The 22,775-nt window shown below is 26.5% G+C and overlaps 1 protein-coding gene across 1 annotated transcript in view; it reads right to left on the minus strand.

Moving 5' to 3' along the window:
* Positions 1-376: 376 nt before the first annotated feature.
* The window catches only part of LOC107173498 (uncharacterized), a 72,322-nt gene continuing 49,923 nt past the window's right edge, over positions 377-22,775 (minus strand). Inside the window, exon 5 of the mRNA XM_089218643.1 lies at positions 377-580. Within this exon, the coding sequence (XP_089074769.1) occupies positions 575-580 (6 nt within the window). The 3' untranslated portion in view covers positions 377-574. The remainder of the gene's footprint in view (positions 581-22,775) is intronic.

Consider the following 22,775-nt stretch of genomic DNA (forward strand, 5'->3'; position numbering starts at 1 on the left):
TTAATTAATATGCAAGCTACAAATATTTGTAATACGATGTGTTTACTGCTATAGTGGACTAGTTAATGCAGATAATTGACCTGAGTTAAGTAAAGAGAACACAAGATCGATAAGTTAGAAATAATAGAAGTTAACTGTTAACAAATCATAAATTTAATAGACTAGTTTAATTAGCTATAAATGTCATAAATATATATTTTACTGCAGCCAATTAAAAGGTCTATTATATATTTTTTACGGGATATCTTTTAATCTTTTTTATTGTTACAGCATCGACATCATTATGATTATTAACTTACAATTATATTAAATAGTTATTTACATAAGCAATTTTTACAATGAAGTTTAAAAATAATGTAAGTTAAGTTAAATTAAGTTGTACATTTTAATTTTTTTTTTTAATGTGATTAGGTACTTTTTCTGTTTCAGCATAGGGTACCATAGCTTCGTATAGATTGTCTGGTATTTCGAATTTTTTTCTGGCCTCCGTGAAGATTTGGCAGATTTGGATGATGATGTGTTTGACTGTAATGATAGAATTTCAAAAGTGGCATGAGCAGCATGAGGTTCGGTCTTATATCTGTAAATTATATTAATGTAATAGGTATGGTGAATTATTTTTTTTTAATTTGTATTAGAGAACATACAATCTATATTCTGTACATAAAGACCTAATGTGAATATGTGATATAATATAATTTAAGGAATACACGAACAGGGTGAAGAAAGAAACCATCGAGTGATCGCACTCCCTTTTGCTTAAATATACCTATAATTTATATGCATATATTATTTTTTATGATGCATTTTTAATAACAAAAATATAAACGTATTATAGTAAATTATATTTTTTAAATGTTTCTACTCGCGATAGCTGCTGGTAAATGTATTGCTTATATATATGAATCTAATGGCTATAACACAACTTTATACTTATAACCACAGATTTAAAAATCATAATGTATGTAAAATATACATTTAGCTGCGCATTAGATATTGGGTATTAGATATGTTAAATGCGACGTATACGACATAGTAATATTATTCGACATAGATATACAATTGTATACAACGTATAATATATATTTTTATGTTTATATAGAACCACACTAAACCCCGATTTTTATCCGTCACCTGCAAAATAGAGGCGGGACTACGGTAGAGTAGCAGCTGCAACTACATATTATAATAATGCAGCCTCTTCTTCCATTTCCGAGAGGGCCGGTCGAACGTAGAGAAAAAAACGTTAGACATATACTTAATGTTTTTAAACCTATGGTATTTGGGCGCTACGGTCTGTTGATTTATTTTCGTATAACATTTTATGTAATATTGTATTATGGTACCCCATCATATTGTATAAACCAGCGATCGGCCATTACAACGAGCCGATAAAAGATTTTTGTTCCGATAGTTACATACAACTTTTACCAGTCACTGTGTATTATTATTGTTGTTATTATTATTATTTTTACTTATATGATAGAACAATAATTTCACAAGTTTACTGCATAGTGCATACTATACGCAAATGTCACCAACAGAGATATAAATTATTGTGATCGGTATACCAGTATTTACCAGACATATTATTGTTATTTTGACTAACGGCATGTGGTGCATATTTAAGTTCCTACCTACCATTTTTATTGGAGCAGCAAATTTATAGTTATGCTACCCTACCAACCAGTACGAAGTACGAGAAATATATGAAAAAAATACAATTTTCTTGTTTTTTTCTTCAGTAAATCACTATTTTTATATTACTACTTTAAAAAAAAAAAACTAGTTCTACAATAGAACAAAATGGTTATGACTAATTTATTGATTTATTAGTTTAATTGTTGTCTTGATTAATTTAATGTTGAAAAGTTTTTTTAGATTTCACATGGATAATGGGGAGAGGGGTAAAGCTCATTAGCTCTTCCGCTCTGATGGTTTTCTACTGTTGCTACCCCATGACTTTACTCCAAATTACGCCCCTGATTAAGCTTACATTTTTCTATGTGGTAAATTGGTCACGGGTACTTATTACGTTTTTGGTGGTATTGGTAAAACCACGTAAAACGAAGAATTTTCGTCTTAACATCTCTGGATATAGCTCGGATAGCCCTCTATTATACGCCTGTCGGTTTAAGTAACCGTTGTACTCATACATAACTAAGGTGTGTAATATAAATTATGTTATACATGAAAACAACTGTAGGTACTTAAATTTTTCTAATAGATCCATCTAAATATTTTAGTTATCGGCCCATACCATTAATTTATAAATTAATCAATAAAAAATATCAATGTTATCTAAACTACAGTTTACACAGAGAGTTGAAAATATTTCAATACACCTGATTTGTTTATAATGTTTGATTTGAGTCTGTACATATAAGTTCAAACTTTAATATTTATTACTTATTAGTGTTAATACAATTGTCAATAGAAAATAATAGACGCATTACGCAATGAATTAATTCAATCGATTAGAAAAATTACATGAAAAATTAATAGTTAATAGCCAATTGTTAAGATTAGTATACCTATACACAATTTAGATACCTTTAGTATTTTTTAGATTCAGAAATGATTTTTAAAACAATTGAAACAAATTTGTTTAACGTTTTATCCAAAATATATCGATTATCATTAATTAATAGTATTTATACGTTGATACAAAATTGTAGCTTCTTAGATAATAATTGTTATTTAAAACTTAATCATATAGGAACCTTCTGACTTATAAGTTGTGTAGACTCAGATAAATAATTTATTAAATTTTTCAAAACTGTTATGGTTTTTTCCGAGTGTCTGATATTAAATGTAATTCACCGACCGTGATGTACGGTAGTCAATATCAAATATTTTAATAAACACGAAACATGAATAATAAAATCGATTTTTAAAAACATTTTAGGACGTACGTTATATATATATATATATATATAGTTAGAGCAATGTTAACATTTGAATAAAGTCGACATTATCCATTCGTTTTGGCTAATGTATAATTTTTCGTTTATAAACATGAAATATCAACATTATCCAAACGATGTTAACTTTATCCAAAAGTTATATATTAAATAGAGTTGTTAGCATTATATACAACAATCTATAATATCTTGATTAACCTATAATCGAGTTTAGTCGGTTATCTTACCCATAAAGTGAAAAATATAATATAACATAATACATATGGGTTTAATATTTTTTTTATCTGAAGAGGACGCCTACACCCGCGGGTGTGGTTTCCATCATACAAATGTAAAACATTGCGAAAAATATTTTGCGTGGAAAAGAACCACTCAAGCTGTAATCCAAGCTAAGTAACCAAATTTTAACACTATAAAGAGGAGAATGTTTACTGTGCAACGATATTTTTAATTTTTTGATATAACAAATACGAAAAAAGTTATTCAAGTTTGAAACACTCAAAAATAATGAATTCTTAAACAAGAACTTTTTTTTTAGTTCTGATATCAAAATATTAAAACAGTGTTGTACTGTACAAATTCTTCTCTTTATGGTGTGAACATTTGGTTGCTTCACTCGGATTGCAGCTTGAGTGGTTCTTTCCCGCACAAAACAGTTTTCGCAATGCTTTGCATTTGTAAGACAGAGACAACACTACATACGAATAGTGTAGCCATTTCCTCTAAATTGCACGACGCTTTCGTTATAATTTTACATGCTATACAAAACGCTATAAAAAAAGAAAAATAAACTCATATTAATAATTTATGCATTTTATGGTGATTACTAATTGTGTTTTAAATATATTAAATATTGTTAATAATTTAAAATAATTTTATGCATTTGTATGGTTGTTAAGACATTATCCAAAAGTTCTTGGATGATATCATATTATCTGGTTAATGTCAACAATAGCATTTAATAGCATTTATTAGCATTTAATAATATCTATGACGGGTAATGTTAACGGTTGGCTGATGTTGTATTATCCGGTTAATGTCAACTTTATCCAAATGTTAACATTACCAGTATCAAATATATTTATATAGGTACATAGCCTTCGATTGTTTTTCAATTAAGCAAGTACTTTTCACACATTATTAGTTATTACACACAAAACATGAACTTTTAAATATAACTCTGACGTCTGAACTCATAAATATAAACGTAGTATAATAATAATATTATAATGCTCGTTAATTGTTGAAAGTTACAAATGCCTTTTTATTAAACACATAAATAATATATAAATGTCTTATGGTATAGATTATAGGTATTTAGTCAAATTATTATTAAATGCATAAATTATATACAATTAAAAAAACAATAAACAATGCATTTATTATATTATATTAATCATTAATAATGTATTGATTTTTCTGACTTATTTATTTTTTGTTCGTTCCATAGTCTGGGGCCTATTCTTGAAGTAGTATAATTATATTTTGTATAAGAGAACCGTTCTACTGATTCGAATGGTTGGATGGGCAAAAATTCATATTATGTGCACACATAGTGAAAATTCAAAATATATTATAATCATTTCCTGCTCTTATAGTATTTTTACTACGGTTGGTATTTAGTATTCAACATTCAATATAAAATATTGTAATATATAATATTTAAATATAATATTAAAATATATTTTTTCTGTGTTCTCTTATTCCCATTGTCTTTGAGATTAAATATCATTTGTAACGAAGAGAACGTAAATTAAATCGTCACAAAAAGAAACTTTGGTGGAATTTATGAAAAACTACTCCGATCATATGAAAACCAAGTTTTCCACGCATTTGACTACGACCATTTCGAAACAAATATATGTGGAAAAAATGTCGATAATTTTTTAACAATATTATCCCTAGACTGACCAAATAACGGCACGAATGGCCAAAAGTAATAATTAATAGTTAATATTTCAAGTTTATGTTATAAAAGAATAAAATTAAAATATTGATGAAACAAACAGAAATTTTAAAATAACATGTAAAGAGAACATCTGAAATAAAATAAAAATTATGTATCCCTATACAATTCAAATTATTCTAGACATGTTTAAGAAAATAAGTATCAACACTATAGTGTTAATTTCAATAAAATTAAATAAACAACTGCCCAAAACAATATTTACATTTATTCTGTATTGGAATAGTTACCTATTTAGCGAATTAAATCATAATAAGTTTCAAAAGTCATAGCCATAGTCATAGTCGTACCTTGATGTCTGCAATAACTAGTTCATTCACCGGTACTATTGTAGAGACTTTGGCTTTATAAATATTAATAACTATAAAAATGTACTATGAATATTTGTATTTAATTGTCTTATAAAAAATGCATTAAATAATGAGTAAATGTTTTTGCAGGTTAAGTGAGATATCTATTATACATATAAGATATAAAATCCAAATATCACTGACTCACTGATCAGTGATCACTGTATCTCAAAAACTACTCAACGTACGAACTTGAGAATTGGAATAGTGGTTTCTCTAATACTTTATTCTGCAATAAGAAGGTATTTTTCAAAATTTTGATTTAATGGGATTGAAATCGGCATAAATAAATTTATACCTGTGAATTTTATATTTATATACATATTGTGTATTTATATAACAAGTTATTAAATATTAATATTAATTGGCTGATAACGGTTGGTGCACGTCGGAACTCGGAACACAGAATTGTCAACTATTATTTTACATATTATTTTTCATATAATTATTGTTTTTTCGGTTTAATCTCTGGAACTACTTACATTTTTATTTACAATCAAAAAGCTACAATAAGCTACACGCCTACACTATCCCATTGATCTATTGGCTATATTTTATCTTGATAAGTGGTCTTTAATTTTACTATCGCAAACTTGAGTTTTTTTTATAGAAATAATAGATATATTTATAATAATAATAAATTTAAATATAATTTTGTTTATTATAGGGTGCTATTGGTTTTAAAATTCAGTATGCATGGATGAATAAGAAATTATCAATTCGTTATTAATTACCAATTTTAAAAATTGTTTCACCTTTACAAAGCAACAAATGTGATAAAATATTATGATCACGGGTAGTTACGCCGGGTATTAATCGACGAATGAAACACAAATTTTGAATCATATAGATATATATCATATCGTATTTTTAAAGTGGCAACGAAGTGCAAGAGGATCAGCTAATAATATATATTATATATATATATATACTTACATGTAGTGTATCATTCATTTTATAAAAAAATTTAAAAAAAAATTATAGTTTAAACCAAGAACATTTAGTTATATTATTAAAACGGTGAACTAAATAACATTTTATGAAACATACATTTATGATACATTGAATCGTAACTTTTCTGATACAGGAATCACGACCTGAAATAAAACCTCGGAGTCAATATGCTAAATTTATGAGAAGACCATTCCTAGTTAAAACCAACTCTGTGTAAATATATAATCAGCACACTCTTCTCAAAGAAAAATCCTGGATACGCCACTGATTTAAATATAATTATTTATATTTGGTACTTATAAAATAATAAATAACGAATTTCATATAATAAATATCGGTCACCGTTGCAGTACGTTTATTCGTGATTGGATGGTATAGGATTCTTCTACAACCCCTAAGTCGCGCGCGTAGAAACTAGCTTTCCAATCTTGCAATTTATCTGCATTCTTATCTCTAGTGGACAAGAAAAAAGCATTATTCGAATTAAATATCGTGGGCTCGTGTTCCATGAGATATTCAAATATTTATTTAGTTTTAACAACCACTGAAAACCGAAATTCCTACCTGTTTAATAGTTTGAAAGGGTCGTTTTTCAGGACATTAATTTAGTTTAATATCCATTGAAAACAGTATTTCATACCTGCGTTGTAAGTAATCGAGTCGGTATTTGACAAAGGGAAAAAAGGTCACTTTGGGACGCATTCCAGTGAATATGACGAAACCCATTTACAAAACACAATGGAGCTGGCAGGTGCAGTCACGATGACAGTGATGTGGGTCCCGGATGTGCCTTGGGGTAGGTACTTTTAGTAAATCCCATGAGTTAGGTACTCGATCCTTATCTTTTGTTACCGACAGCGCACGTTTACTGAAAATAAAGAAGATATTTTATAGTAAGAACATTCCATTGTCCAGACTTCCAGAGTTATTATTTGTTTATTTTCACAGGTATAGCAATATAGGTATACCATTGGAATTCACTAGATTTATAAATCTGACCATGAAATTTACGACTAACTACCTTGAAATTGGTGAAATTCATATGCTCCCAAATTCGGTTACGGTGTTTTCTTTGTAGTCCTAAACGATATACTATTATAATATAGGATAGTTTAATATACTATAATATCGATATTATAACGAAGTGGGTTAAGTTGTATAAATAATTATCCCTGTAATATAAATATATAACGCGTGTTATAATCTATTATCTAATCATTATTACTGCAATCGTCTATTATATTGTTTGTATTTGAGACCCATGTATTAGCTCGTGTATATAATTAACATGAAAGCAGACCGATCAAAGCATAATTATTAATGCACACTAGCACGCTTTTTAATATGTATTATTAGCATTGTATAATATCTATATATGCGTGTGTGCGTTTATGTACTTACAATGCAATTAATGAAGCACGTTAATTGGGTCAAAGTCAAAATATAGTTATGATACAATGTATATTGTTAACTGTATTTAAATCAAATATACGTGCTCTTGGCGTGGGAGGCAAAGACTGCTAGTCGTTCAATTAAAAGTTATAGTTGTATTATAATTTATAGTTATAAGAAGATGTGTTCTCGAGTCATTAACTTTCCGTTAAACGGAATAAGTATAGACAGTATCATCTCAACACGATGATCAGAGTCCAAATTCATTTGATTTACATTATTTACATTTAGAAGTACTTACTTTTATACATGTAGGTACCTACAATTTACTTTCTTAAAAATATCACATTATGCACAATCATAATTAATTAACACGTACACATACAAGTATACACACTTGGACTTTGGTCCATCCTTCCCCAACCCTCCAAATGACCTACTGATAAGTTCATTCATTGATTGTACTTCGTGTTTTCAATTCTACCTAGTATATATTTTAATATTATTCAACGGTTGCATAATATACGCTTTCGCTTTATAATATTATGTATTTTTGATTTTTTTCTTCAAAAAGTAATTACAAACAGAATACGTCAGTTTATTTTATGTATATATGTATATTATTATTATATATAAACATGATTTGTAACCATCACCGATAAATATGATAACCTTACGTGCAAAAAAATATTTTAGCCGATTAAAAATAGTAGGTAAATTCTTATTATATTCTGTTAATTGTTATAAGTCATCATCATTCATCTTGTATGAATAAAAAAAAAAAAGTGAAATTGATGACATTTTATTTTTTATTCACATTTTAATCAGTACAGCAAACTAATGTGTACATTTGAGTAGGTTCATATATTATGATAATATATTAAATAACGTTGTTTACCATACTACCTGTAGTTATATTTTTAAATGTCACTGTATTGACTATAAAATTAACAAATCTGCATTATGTATTAAATATTTACAATTCGATCATTTTATATTTCAAGTCATTGACTGCATATTTTTTTTGCAATGAAGTGCAATGGTTTGCGAATTTTTTTTATAAATATTAAATACATTGGAGTTTAATATCTGTATATATTTACATAATATATAGGTACCTAAGTAACTGAAATATTGAATTAATGTAAGCTACATCCTATTATATTTCAAAAGCATTATTTTATATAACAACGCAAAAAAACCGTGTTTTTATAAATAAAACATTGTAAACATTGTATTTTAATATTTTCTAATTAAAAATTCGGTTTCAGATTTTTTACATAAAAAAAAATTTGTAGAAATGTAATATGGCTTGCATTTATTCGTTATTGCAACTACTTACCTAGATACACGGTTATTCAAACTGCGATTTTCTATTTTTTTATTTATTTATTTAATCAGCGGTTCCCAGACTGTGGTCCGCAATGGCTTACCAGGGCTCCCTTCGTTACACCAAAAAAAATTTAAAAATTGTTCGTTATTTAAAATGAATATATTTGTATATTTTATTAAGACTTGAATGCCATAATTCACAGATATCTACACTGCGTAAAATATCGGTACTAATACTATTGATTCATCTTTATTCATAATTCATAAATATCATTTTATTTTGGCTGCGGCCGTATGTATACAATTCAGATTTATTATATTTCATAGGACATAAAACTATTAAATCTAAGACAGATATGAGATAATAATTGACGTTAAATATTTCTTGAGGACTCCGTGAGAAACTTCTACTTAAAAAAAGGCTCCGGCTGTCCGGTTCTCAGGCTGAGAAAATTTGAGAACCACTGCTTGATAGTTTTCAAGTGATAAAAATAATACGGACACTTTTTAATATCTATTGTTTGTGATGCATACCGTGGACTTTTTTTACAGTGAAAATAAATTCGTAAAATTCGATCGCGGACACTTTGTACGGTATAAATAAAACGGGAAATTATTTTACAAGATGAGATAAAATCAAATTGCTCAAAACTTTAGATTGCAAATCATGATCGCGTTTGGTAACACAATAGATCCGTAGAACATAATCTATACACTCTAAAATACACCAGCAAAAACAAACTACAAAACTAAATCAAAAAATGTTAAAATAATAGTATGACTATGCCATTTTGAGAATAAATAAATCAACTATTCGTTGTAAGTGTTCAAAAATGACTTTAACGAGTAAAGTTATAGGTACTACAAACCATGAACCGATAAGTTATAAATAATATTATTTTAAAATATTTTAAAATATTTTAATTTATATTATAATATGAATTATTTTGTAATGGACTGATTATAACTACGATTTGAGTGAAAAAATATTAAGGCTGAAAAACCTTGCACTAACCAATACAAAAAGTCAAGTTATTAATTGTAGAGGATCAAAAAATAATATTTTTCTGTCTGTAACTCATGAAAAGAGTTCGAGCCGGATTTGAAGAAAATTTACGAAACATAAATGTATTAAAATAACTATTATTAATAATTTTATTTATGTCTCGTAACTGTAACCTGTGTTTTTTAATAACAAATTATGTGGTATGCATAATTTTTTTTCTACCTGAAATAGTACAAACTGTCTGGAATTTTAACTTTTCATAGGTGACCGTACAAAGTGTCCTAAAACCAAAAAAATAATACACAATATATAGTACCTAAATAGTGCACTGCTCAATGCTCAACGCATGCCCATAAATGATAACCTCTTGTCATTAACCGATATTAACTATCGAATTCGATTATTACATACTAATTATATTGTATAGAGTGAAAAAAACTTGCAGGCGAGAAACTGCCGTTTATATTTTCTTCCCACAAATGTCTATAATTAAAATACCTTAGGTTTTAACATTCGTCCAGCCTTATAATCCTATTATAGGTAGTACGCGAGTTGGGGCAATTGTATAAGTATAATATTCACCAACTGCAGTTGATCAGGAATGCAGTGTGCTTGGGGCTAGTTCAACGTCTGCATCGGGTTATTAATAATAAGTACATAATTCAGATAAATCTCTATCATATTTTGTTAGTGATTATTTACGAAACCGTTTTCTTATAATTGAAGAAGGCTTTTCTAAAAGAAAATATATCATTTTATTTAAAAAAAATTACTTTATTAATTTTTTTGTTGAGTTGGAGTTGGAATAGGGTTGAAATATGATTTATAATGACGATTAGTCGTCGTGCAATGTCCCATTTCTAATTCTGCTTTGGGGTATCTTGGCGGCTGGGTCTTTGTTAATTTCAATTTAAAATGTATTAGTTTGTTTATATAAAGCATAATTATATATTTATATATTTCAAATAACCATAAAGTACAAAATAAAAAAAAATAAAAAAATATATAGTGTTAGAGAATGCTATAAAAAGTTATAAAAATGGATTTATATTAGATTTAAAAGTTAGTAAAAAATATACTACATTTTAGTTCACAGTTCTGAATCTTATAACGTACTTACCTTAGACACTATTTAATGATTATTAAAATTATTGATTATGATAATACACTTTAAAATTTGAATGATTTATTTGGACAATTATTATTTTTATTTTTAAGTTTTAGTATTTTACGGGTAACTTTAAGGAGAACGGTTATTATCATAAAAGTTAATATGAATTTTTTCCTTTATTAATAATAGATTTATTAATTTTATACTGTTAGCTGATGTTTTTCACAAGCGGAGTTGACATAAACCAAATTTTACCTCTTTTTTTCGTCTTGTAGTTTACACTAAAAAAAGGTACATATGGCGCCATGGCGGAGTTAACATGTGTCCTATATGTTCAATGTACATCATATGAAAGTAAATGGTTTCAATTATTTTTTTGAGTACAATATATATGGTATCATAATTCACAACGCATAATAATACGACAAAGAATTGCTATGCAATATGGTATAGGGATTAACAACTGTGAATAACATATAAATCATTTTAGATGACAAAACGATTCTGAGTTGAGAATGTGTCAGCTACAATTTCAATGGATATATTGTATTTATATTATTTTATTTTTTTACCCCTCTAGCCGCTTGCCTGCTCACAAAACCACCCGTGTGTCAAGACCACCTGGTCGGCGCATACCAAACCTTGCGGGGTTTCTATTCAACGACCCAAAAGACAGGAAATTCAACATAAAACCAGTTTTCAATTGATATTATGTTTTGTTGAAATTCAAAAACCAATAATCGTCTTAGATATTATAAATTTGCATATTAACCTTTTTGTTTAGAAGGTATGATTTTAAAAGTATTTTCATTATGAGATATTTATAGACATTGCAAAATCGCAGGTAAGAAGCTTGAAAATGAGATTATTTATTGTAAAACTATAACAGTTGTATGAACTTTTAAATTTTGAAAATTTAACGAAATTCGATATTAATATCAAATATTAATTTCTGATCAAACTATTTTAGTTTTAGTTGTTGTAATAAAAACAATTTTAGATAGATAAATAAAAAAGTAGAAACTTGAAAAATTTAATTGCTACATAAATTATCTTTTTTTCTAGATCAATTACATTTTCAAAGCATTTAAATTAATTTAATGTTATCGATAAGCATATGCAATTTTTGAGTTTTTAGATTTTTTTATTAAATTGCAGATAAAAATGCTTTAGCTCAATAAAAAGTTTAAGCTATGAATACAATAAATCTCATAAGTTATTCGTTTTTTTTTATTTAAAAAAAGTAACAAATATTAAATCCCATTTTTTAAATTATTATTTATGTTATTGCATTATTGAAATAACAATATATTTAACCATATAAATTAATTGATTACGAAAAATAACAATTTTAGTTTTTTTTGGTTATAATAAAAAAGGTTGTGGGAATTTGAACTTTAACGCATAACATTATATTTTATAATACACACAATGATATTTTCAAAAGATTTCGATCAGTTTTTAGATTTAGAACGATATTTATATATATACGATACAATAAATAAATAATTATATATATATATATATATACTATTATAATAATTTATTATAAAATAAACACAATGTTTTAATAAAACAAAATATAATTCGACTCATCATATTAATAAATAATAGTAGTGATTTTAATAGTGACTTTACTCGATGACATGATGCAATCGACACCTACATTATAGCCGAGTTAGCGGTCAGTATAAGCGGGCAAATACCGCTTTTAATTTTTTTTTTCAAATAATAATTATTATTAATTTTGGAATATTTATATAATTCGTACAATATGTGTACAATAAGCATTATTAAGATTTTTGCGTAATTAAAGAAGAACTAAGAAACGGCCCGCATCGAAGTCACTTCTTATATTTTTTACTTCCGTAAATGGAATAGAATACTTTTTTAAATGGCCGAGTATAACACAGTGTTTCATCTGAGCATTTGTAGAGAATTAAAAGTGGGTATGTGTTTCTACGAAGCATGTAATATGTTACTAACTATAGTTAATAATTTATTTTTATATCCTCAAATTAGTAAAATATGCAGTCTTAGCGCATAGCTTACTAAACGAAAAACATGAACAAACGTGAAAGCATCGAATTCAAAACTATTATTATTACTAATCACTTAAACTGCATTATCTTAAAAATAATTTTCTTTAACAAACAGACCTTGAAAATTGAGTTAGAGTTGCCATTAACGTATTAGTAATTATTTTGAAATTAGAAGTTTTAAATAAACCATTAAGATAATCAATCTATTAATGTAAATTCAATGTTATGTAATATAATATATACTAGGGGCAATAAAATAATATTTATAAAATGTTCGGTTGCAACAGGTGGTATTCTTCAAAAAACTACGGATTTTCAATGGTTATATACTATATGTATATAAAAAACTGAATATTATTAACTTATCTTTGCCATAATTTATTGGTGTAATAGCGTTAGATATTAACATATTTTATTTTATCAAAAATGTAAGTAATGATAAAACAGTGTTGTGTTTAATTTTATTATACATTTGAAAATAATCTGACGACAATACTGTATTACTGTACACTATATTTATAAACATTTTCAAAATTCAGCACAATACACATTATTGTATATGCTTGATATCATTTATAATTGGGAGAAATAATGTTCTCACAATCTCATCGGTGTTCTGAAAGAACACGTTTGTTGTATTACATTATTATATTTATTAACCATTGTAATATATTAATGCAATATGTTCTTTGTATAATTTTTACGTATATTAAAGTATAAACATCATTATTTTAATTTTTAAACAGTGGCGAACTATACCAGTGGCCGGTGGGATATCGGAATTTTTTCCAGTGGGCCGCGGCTGGTAGTGGGCTGTTCATACAAATAATAATTAGAAGCATTACCATTTATGGCTCCCGAGAAAAAATATATTGATTAATATCGATATTAAAGGCATAATTTTTAAAAATAAAAGCGATTTATTAAATAAATAAATTATGCACATTTTTATTAAATTTAATATTATACACAGTTTATTATAGAGAGCAAAATATGAGTAATTTTGTTTAGTACCTAATTATTAATTTGAAGACATGAAGACAACAAGATCTATGAAACCTCAAAAAATCATGCATTTATACCACACAAAAATCACTAAATATAATAATATGCAAAACTAACAAATTTTAAGGTCGGTAAAATAGTTTTTCCGGGTCAAATATTTTTCAACGTCTACTACTGTGTAATGTATGAAAGCATTATCTAACGAGTGTTGTACTACATAATTAAAAAAAATAATTTATCTTGTATTTTTTTTCACAAATATTTTACTTATTTTAAACTTAATACGTCGCATATGTTTTTATATTTTTAATTACAAATTAGTTGTAAGCATAATGTAAAAATTGTTCATTTATTAGTAATAAATCTCGTGTGCATACATATAAGTATAAAACATAACATCATACATAATATGTTTTTAAAATTTTAAATAATAATATTAATATATATACATTTAATGTTTGCATAGTTTCTTATTAAGATTTGACTATTCATAGTTTTGCTATGGAGCGGTCTTTCATTTACTTCTTGTAGTCAGATAAGTGTTGCTTATCAGTATAGGTACATTTCTCGATTTCACCTTTCTATCAAATTAAATAGATAGAACTATTATTATCAAATTTTTATTTTTATTTTTTTTTTTGTTAAGAAGTACTAGGTCTAATTAATGGCATAATGATTTAGAAATTACATATTGGTGCTATCTATTTTTTTTTTTTTTTTTTTTTTTGTAATCAATTCATGAACGTAACTATAACATCAAAATTATAAGTATAAGCAGGATATAAATTATAATGTCTTAATTAAGGACCATTTTATCAAATTCAAATAAATGGAAGCAATAAATTAAAATAAATACCTACACGGTGTCGAAAATGATGCCGAATAGAGTTTTAGAATACGAATTTATTGAATTTTCAAAAGTGATTATTACTCGCCATTTTAATAATTTTCTCACATGTTCTCTCACAGCAAAAAAAAAATTTCTATTTTTGTTTTTATTAAAATATTTACAATTAATTGTCAAAAACACAAATTTAAAATCTTTAGATGCATTATGTTCAAATGACGCTACATATCCATTTGTTGTCTCCGTCTGACAAGTGCATAACATACCAAATTTACGCTCAGCAGATCACGTTTAGCTCCGTTAGTTTAAAAACTAGAGTAAATCGACTTATTATGAAACTTGATGTTAAGAACATTATTTGTATTTGTATGTGGTCTTTCTACGATAGTTCAATTTTGTAGCAATAGTTATGCGTGTATAAAAAAGTATAAATTAAAAACGCTCATAACTCACTTAAAAACTAAGTTATCGTAAAAAACCCATATAATGTTGTTACCGTCAAGTTTCATAATAGGTAAATTTACTATAATTTTTAAACTAACGTGATCTGCTAAATTTAAATTTGCTAAGTCACGCATTTGTTGAGACGGAAACAAGTATGTGTGCACTGTGCAGAGCCGTCGTTTTAAGTTTCTAAATACTTAATACATTATCTACATAATAACATACTTAAAGTTAACATAACATAAAGTTTATAAAATAAAACATTAAAATAATATTTATTCAAGAATATTTCATGACTTACCAATTAAAACCAAAAATATTTAAGCCATCTAGCTATTATCAACTAGAAATGACACCTTATTCAAACCACAATTTATATGTATACTAAGAAAGAATTTTTTAAAATTAGCATTTTAAAGACGTGTTCTTCAATCCACAATGATTTTGTTTCGGCTCAAAATAATCAAATATATTTTTGTTTACATATTGAGTTTTCATTAAACATTATATTTTATATAAATACAGATGATAAAATAGTTATTATGATTGGATATAATAGTCTGTATCATTTTTTTCTATTTAGGTTAATAGTTGTTCTGTGTAAATGTAAAATTAAAGATAACAACTTTTTTATTCGGTATTAGAGTCAAAGTGTATGGTGTTAAAGTTAAAATAGTAAAAAATCGAACGATTTTGATAAAAAAAAAAAAGATTAATTGAGAACATTTAAACTGAAGCAAAACGGTTTATGATGGATGGTTTATTATTGGAAGTCAGCTAATTTAGATATTACAAATCACGACTCTCGGGTTATATCTAAATGTTATGTATGCAAATACACAGTTTTTGAACAATTACCACAACATTTTGCACACATATTCTTTTGGATTCCGGTAGTAAAAACAATATCATAGAAAATGCAAAGTGAAGTTAATAGAAACAAAAACATATTTTTGATGGTGTGCACTCCAACGATTTTGGCGATACAAAGGAGCTTTAGATAAAATAATTAATAGATAAATGGATTGAACCATTTATGGATTATAATGTTATGCATTTGGGTTTTTGAGATTTTTAAGTTAATTAAATAGTTTTAAAATGTTCATGATTTTGATCAATTGTATTTACATATTTTTAACCAGAAAAACTTATGGAAAAAATTGTCCGAAATACGAATCTGGAGTACAGATTCTGGACCGCGGAAGGCACAAAAGCTGGACCGTCAACATGTCTTTATATATATTTTTGTCTTCATGTTACTATTATAAAAATACACAGATTTGACAAAAACATTTTTCATTGGACCTCATTTATTTATTATTTTAAACTTACGGACCTCATTAGAAATTACTTGCTGACCCCTGATTTATACAGTACATCAATGGCTGAAAAATTACCTATTCTTATAACTACTGCATAGGTATTCCAATTATTCACTTGAATTAATTTTTATATTTACAGTTTAAATATAATTATTAAATAGATAAATTATTATTACTATAATTATTATTGGTACCTACTTTATTCTATGTTATGGCCTACAATCTACATGGTAAGTTATTGTCATTATTAATAATAATTATATATAAATACCATACTTTATGATAAGCAAATCACCAATGTGTTGTAAGACCTATTCACAGCATTAATACTTATGTCCAATGATCCAAGGTATTAAAAAAACATTAGAAATCTGTGAATTGTGATGTTGGGGATCGCCGATTGTGTCCCAAAGTGACCATTTATTTTCCTTTTTCGTATCCCTACAGTGCGGCCCGTATATAATAGGTAAAAAATACAATGCGTAATAACGTTTTCCGACTTCTATTGTATAGTTTAAAAATAAAAATATATTGTTTTGAAGTTATGAAAATCAACCGATTGATATAACATCGAAAAATTAATTATAGCCTGTATGTACATATTATAGGTATCGCGTTTTTTAAAAATTAAGTATTACACTGTAACATTGTAGATAGACGTAACAACGATATAAAAGTAACATTTTTTTTTTTAAATATTTCAAATTTATAATTTTTTACAATAGTTCCCTATTCTGATGCAGGTGATTGCGAGTCTTGTTGTTGGTTGAAATTAGTAGGAGTGCAATTTTTAAATTTTTTTGAGTTTATTAGATGTTGGTATTGAATTCCAATAATTTTACGGAGATGAGAGAATATTTCATTCATATAATTTTTAATGTCGTTAGTGTATTTTATTTATTTTGAGATTTACATAGGTAGGTACGTTTTATTTGATTATACGAACACAATAATATAAGGATGCTATTCGAAGAATTTTCTTCGATGTCCAACAGGTATTAATAATTATATTAAAACAATTTGGATGGCTTATATAAATAATAAAACGGAAAATGAGTTTACCACTATCGTAGATGATGAGTATATGATGTATACCCAAAACGTGTCTTGTTTTTGTCGCGAGTTTGGATAATACCGAATACTACTCTCAGCCCTCGGGTAAAGAATATTCGTGTGTCTATTGATCGACTTCCGGTTAAACGCTCTAAGTGGACTTGTAGATGACTCATGGAGTGCATTTTCATTTTAACGCAAGCACGTGGTCACGTAACAACGGCATAATAATACCTATATAGAAGAGAATAACACACCTGTTGGGTGCATATTATTATATAGTTATGTACTTATGTGTAACATTATGCAGTTTCACTCCGTACAATTTGACTACCTACAATATTTCTATACAATTCAGTAGGTATAGACATTGTTTAATTGTATTTACTGAATAGTCCCATATAGGTTTAACAATGATCATCATTCTTGTCTTCGACTATTTTTTTTTTTTTTATTATTAAACACACGCCCGTATATTTGTCTTCTGAAAATTGCTTAGAAAATAACCACATAGATATATGACAAAAAATGTTGATACATCAACACGCAGGTATATTTTAATATGCAATATATTTACCCATAAAATCACAAATGTCCTGAATCGATGAGAACGTCCACAATAAAAGTATAAAAATATGTTAAATGTGTTAAAATATTATGTCTATTGATATTAATATTGTTTCCCTGTGTTTCATAAATGCTGATTCAAAAATCAAGAGATCTCATCAAATCGAATCAGTATTTTAGAGATATTTTGTATAATATGTAGATTTATTACATACACATAACGTCATGATATTTAATATTTTCATAACACGTAAACAATATTAAATATTTTATTATTATACCCACTTGGTGTTACATACACTTATTATTGGTATCATGCACCAAGACTGTTAAAAGTTAAAGACATATTAGTTGTATAATACCTCAATAATACAGTATAATTAATATTCTTCTAATAAGTAATATAACATTAATAACATTAATAACTACGAATATTTATAGTTATACTCACATAATATTAAGTTAGTAATATTTTTATAAATTAAGGATGGTTCAATACCTACGACCTACCTAATTTATTTATTAGTATGGGAAAAAATATTTATAATATAACGAATATTAAAATCAGTGCTTGTTAAATGCAAAAATATGTCTTTCAAAAATAAAAATCTAATTCCCTGTAAAATCGTCGAATTTCGTTATAGGTCAAATCAAAGCCCGATTTTCAAAATTATAAATATAGATTCTAAAACATATTGCATTTGAATGATGTACAATACTAGTAATTTTTCAAACATATTTTTCTAGTGGGTACTTCTTTAAGTAAATTGAAAATGCAGGTTTAGATCTGACATGAAAAAAATTATAATTTTTCAAATAAAAAATTTATTAAAATCCGAAATATCGATGAAGCTTGAGAATTTTTCCTGCAAATAGTCATTATTGCTAATATAGTACAGTTCAACCCTCCCTTAATAGGTAAATAGATTAATGGAGAAATATTTTAATTAAAATAGTAACTAAAGTTTTAACTAGTTAAAATGTATCCACTAAATAATGTACAGTAAAAGTGGGAAGGGAGTATCATTTAAAAAAACAGAAGTTTGTATTGCCACAGGTAACTTCAACAATTAAAAAAAAGTCCAAGTATATTTGAAAATTCTAAAAATCAGAAAGGAAAAAGTTGGATTGATTATGTTTGTGTGAATCACTCTGTATATAGACATATTTTTTTATGTTTGGTTTAAGCTGAAACAGTCAATGAAATGTTTTAAACCTTTTTAATGAAAGCTATGATTTTTTTTTACTCCATACAATACATACATTAAAAATAAATATGTGTATGGTTTAATTCATGATATGTGCCTATAACCTATGCGAGTATCATTAATTATTATTAAATAAAAATAGAAACTCATATAGGTGGTTTTATCATAAGGGTAATATACAGGTATCATTGACCATTGAGTTTGTGATGTTTGTATATGGGATAGATATTTAATATGTTCTCTATAATATATTTATTGATTTGGTACATAGTCATAATCTTTTTTGTTACTCAGATAAAACCAGTGCTCAATTATTCTATTTAACAAATATACTGTAAGTAATTCAAGATAAGTCAAGATTATTAAGGCGAAAAAAAGATTCTTAACCGTTAAAAAATATAAACCGGTTCTGTGGTAACCAGTGTCAAGGTCCAGTATGAAAAAAAGTAAAAGTATAATAAATTACAAATTACATCAAACGTTTATAATAAAATTCATTCAATAAATGTTTAATGAATGAATCGGAAGTAAAATTTTATGTTTTATATGAAACGATAAAATGGCAAAGAGGCTATAAACGCAGTTTATAATAGTTCTTATATACCTATATAACTGAACAAGTTAATTAATTTTAAGCTGAATGACAAACGTGCTTTTTCTAATTTTATATTTGAATATATCTATTTTCAACCACTATAGATGTTTGAATATGGTAAAAATGTCTATATGGGAATAGTTATTGCCAGTTTATTTTTTTAAATTCATAATATAAAACAATAACTTCTACTGATCGTATCGAACTCAGTGGCTGTTGTCACAAAATGTGTATTTTTATTACCAGTTCTAGGATGATAATATATATTATGTTGATCAATTAAACAATTTTTTTTATACTTACATTTTAATTTCACAATCTATCGCAATAATATAAAAATATTAATTGAATGTGATATCTACGAAGAAAAAATATATATTTTATACAGAATAATGAACTGTCATTCTGGAAGAACTTTGAATATTATATTGAATTTAAAATAAAACCGTTCAATTTTTTGACAGCTTATTGATTCTAATGGACACGATCATTATTGAATGTGAGGTGTGAAGTGTTATCTTTGAACAAAAATTATACATTGGAAAAATATTAATTTAATTGTTTTGCGAGTAATAAATAGGTAATTATAATTCATGAAAACAAATTCTATAGGTTAGGTATTAGTTTGGTATAACTTAAAAATCGCGTCTGCATGCGAACTATTCGCCTGGTGTGCAAGGGCCTTAATACTATATTTTTATACCACAATATGATAAAATAACGAATCGTATTCATTTGAATGTATAATATAATTTTAAGATAACGATTTATTTTGTAACTAAATAATAATTGGTTATATATTTTCAAATTAATTTAACACGAATTATTTGATTATTGATTCAGAAATTGATAGACATGTATAATGAATATAAAATAATTTCCGCAACTGTGATATTGTTAAAATATTAACCTTATTAAAATTTCACTTTGATTATATAATTATTAATGGTATATTGTGTATTAAATAGATGATTATAAATGTCTTTCAGACATTTTGAATGACTTTGTATTTAATCAAAAATAATAATAATTATAATAAGGTATAGATAAATGACAATATTTATTTAAGATATTGAATGAAATTATACAATATCTTATATTTAATTAAGTGACAGAAAATACATTTTTTCAGTATAATATGAGTAGCACATCTATAAGGCGCTAAGTCATTATTTTAATTCTTAATCTAATACCTACTATGTAATTTAAAACAAATATTTAAAAAAGTATTAAATTAAGATGTATTAAAAAATAATGTATAAAACGTAATCAGGATTTTAACCGAAATAGCATGCTACAATATATTTTTCTATACCCTTTTTAAAGTCTGGTAAATTATTAAGAATTTATTTTTTTTATTTTTTTTTATTGGTACCAAATTTCTTATTTTTTCGTTGGGTAAAAGTGCTTGAAAATGTAAAACAAGTTTTCTCTTGAGTTATTAAAATAGCTGTTTACAATAAAAAGTTAATTTTTTTTTTACTCAACTATTAAGAATAATCCATCAAGTTAAAAAAATTTTAAAATTTTTCGTTTATACGTAAATATTAATGTAAAATATAATAATTATCCAATACTATAATAACACAATAAACTCTGGTATTTTTCTTGATAAAATAATTTTGTATACTGGCTTATTTTATCATAGATTAGACAGACTACATGATCACTCTTTAAGTGTTTTACAATATTTACATACCTACTAATTTTAAAAAACAGATTAACTTTTTTTAAACTGAATTAAGTAATAGTTTCTTCCATATTAACTAAAAACTCATCGAATTAAATTCATATAATTTGTTAAATGTTAACTTTTAAGTATTTTTAACTTAACTATCATCATGTGTCCTCTTAACTTAACTTGAGTTAATTGCTTTCATTAACTTGCCCGCCTTTGAAGAAGACTGCGCAAATTATATGCACACAATATACACGCTCAAGGCGCGCGAACACACACTCATACACACGCGTAATAGAGTACATAATATGGTATGTATATGCTACACACGCACATACGCACGTAGTGTAGTATACAATATATATAATATTATATACCTATAATAACACCTAAGTGACAAATGTAAGTATATCACGACGCCACGTGCGGTCATTCAGGTATATTTCTTTTTACACACATATACATATATAATATAATGAATCCTGGTGGAATACGTGATGGTGACCACGTGAACAAACTTTACGCTGGCATAAAAATAATATTACATGTCGTACACGCGTCGTGCCGCATGCGGTGTACGACGTTGTCCCCGACTTATTAACGCATTATGTTACAACACGTGGAAAACTTTAAGTTCAGAACAATTTATTTTACCAACCGTGTTATTTTTTTTTTTATACTGCAGACCTACGAGGAAATATTTAATGGCAACGATATTTATACGATCTGACACACCACTACCAGCCGTCCTGCATGATTTCGCGATATTTTAATTCTGAAGGGAATTATAAAACGAGCTTTTTTTTTTTTAATTGTCTATATTTGATTATAATTGAAATTCCCACAACTCGTTCCATCGTCACAACTGAAACATCATAACAAATCTACGCAGTGCAAGTGCTCTTATATTCGTAGCTTTAGATTTGATGATAAGTTTATTCTCACTCCAATACGTTACAATATCGACAGTGTGAAGTAG

This window comes from Diuraphis noxia, unplaced genomic scaffold (assembly GCF_037042655.1).
Source record: "Diuraphis noxia isolate RWA-SAM2 unplaced genomic scaffold, SU_Dnox_SAM2 contig0002, whole genome shotgun sequence".
NCBI lineage: Eukaryota > Metazoa > Arthropoda > Insecta > Hemiptera > Aphididae > Diuraphis > Diuraphis noxia.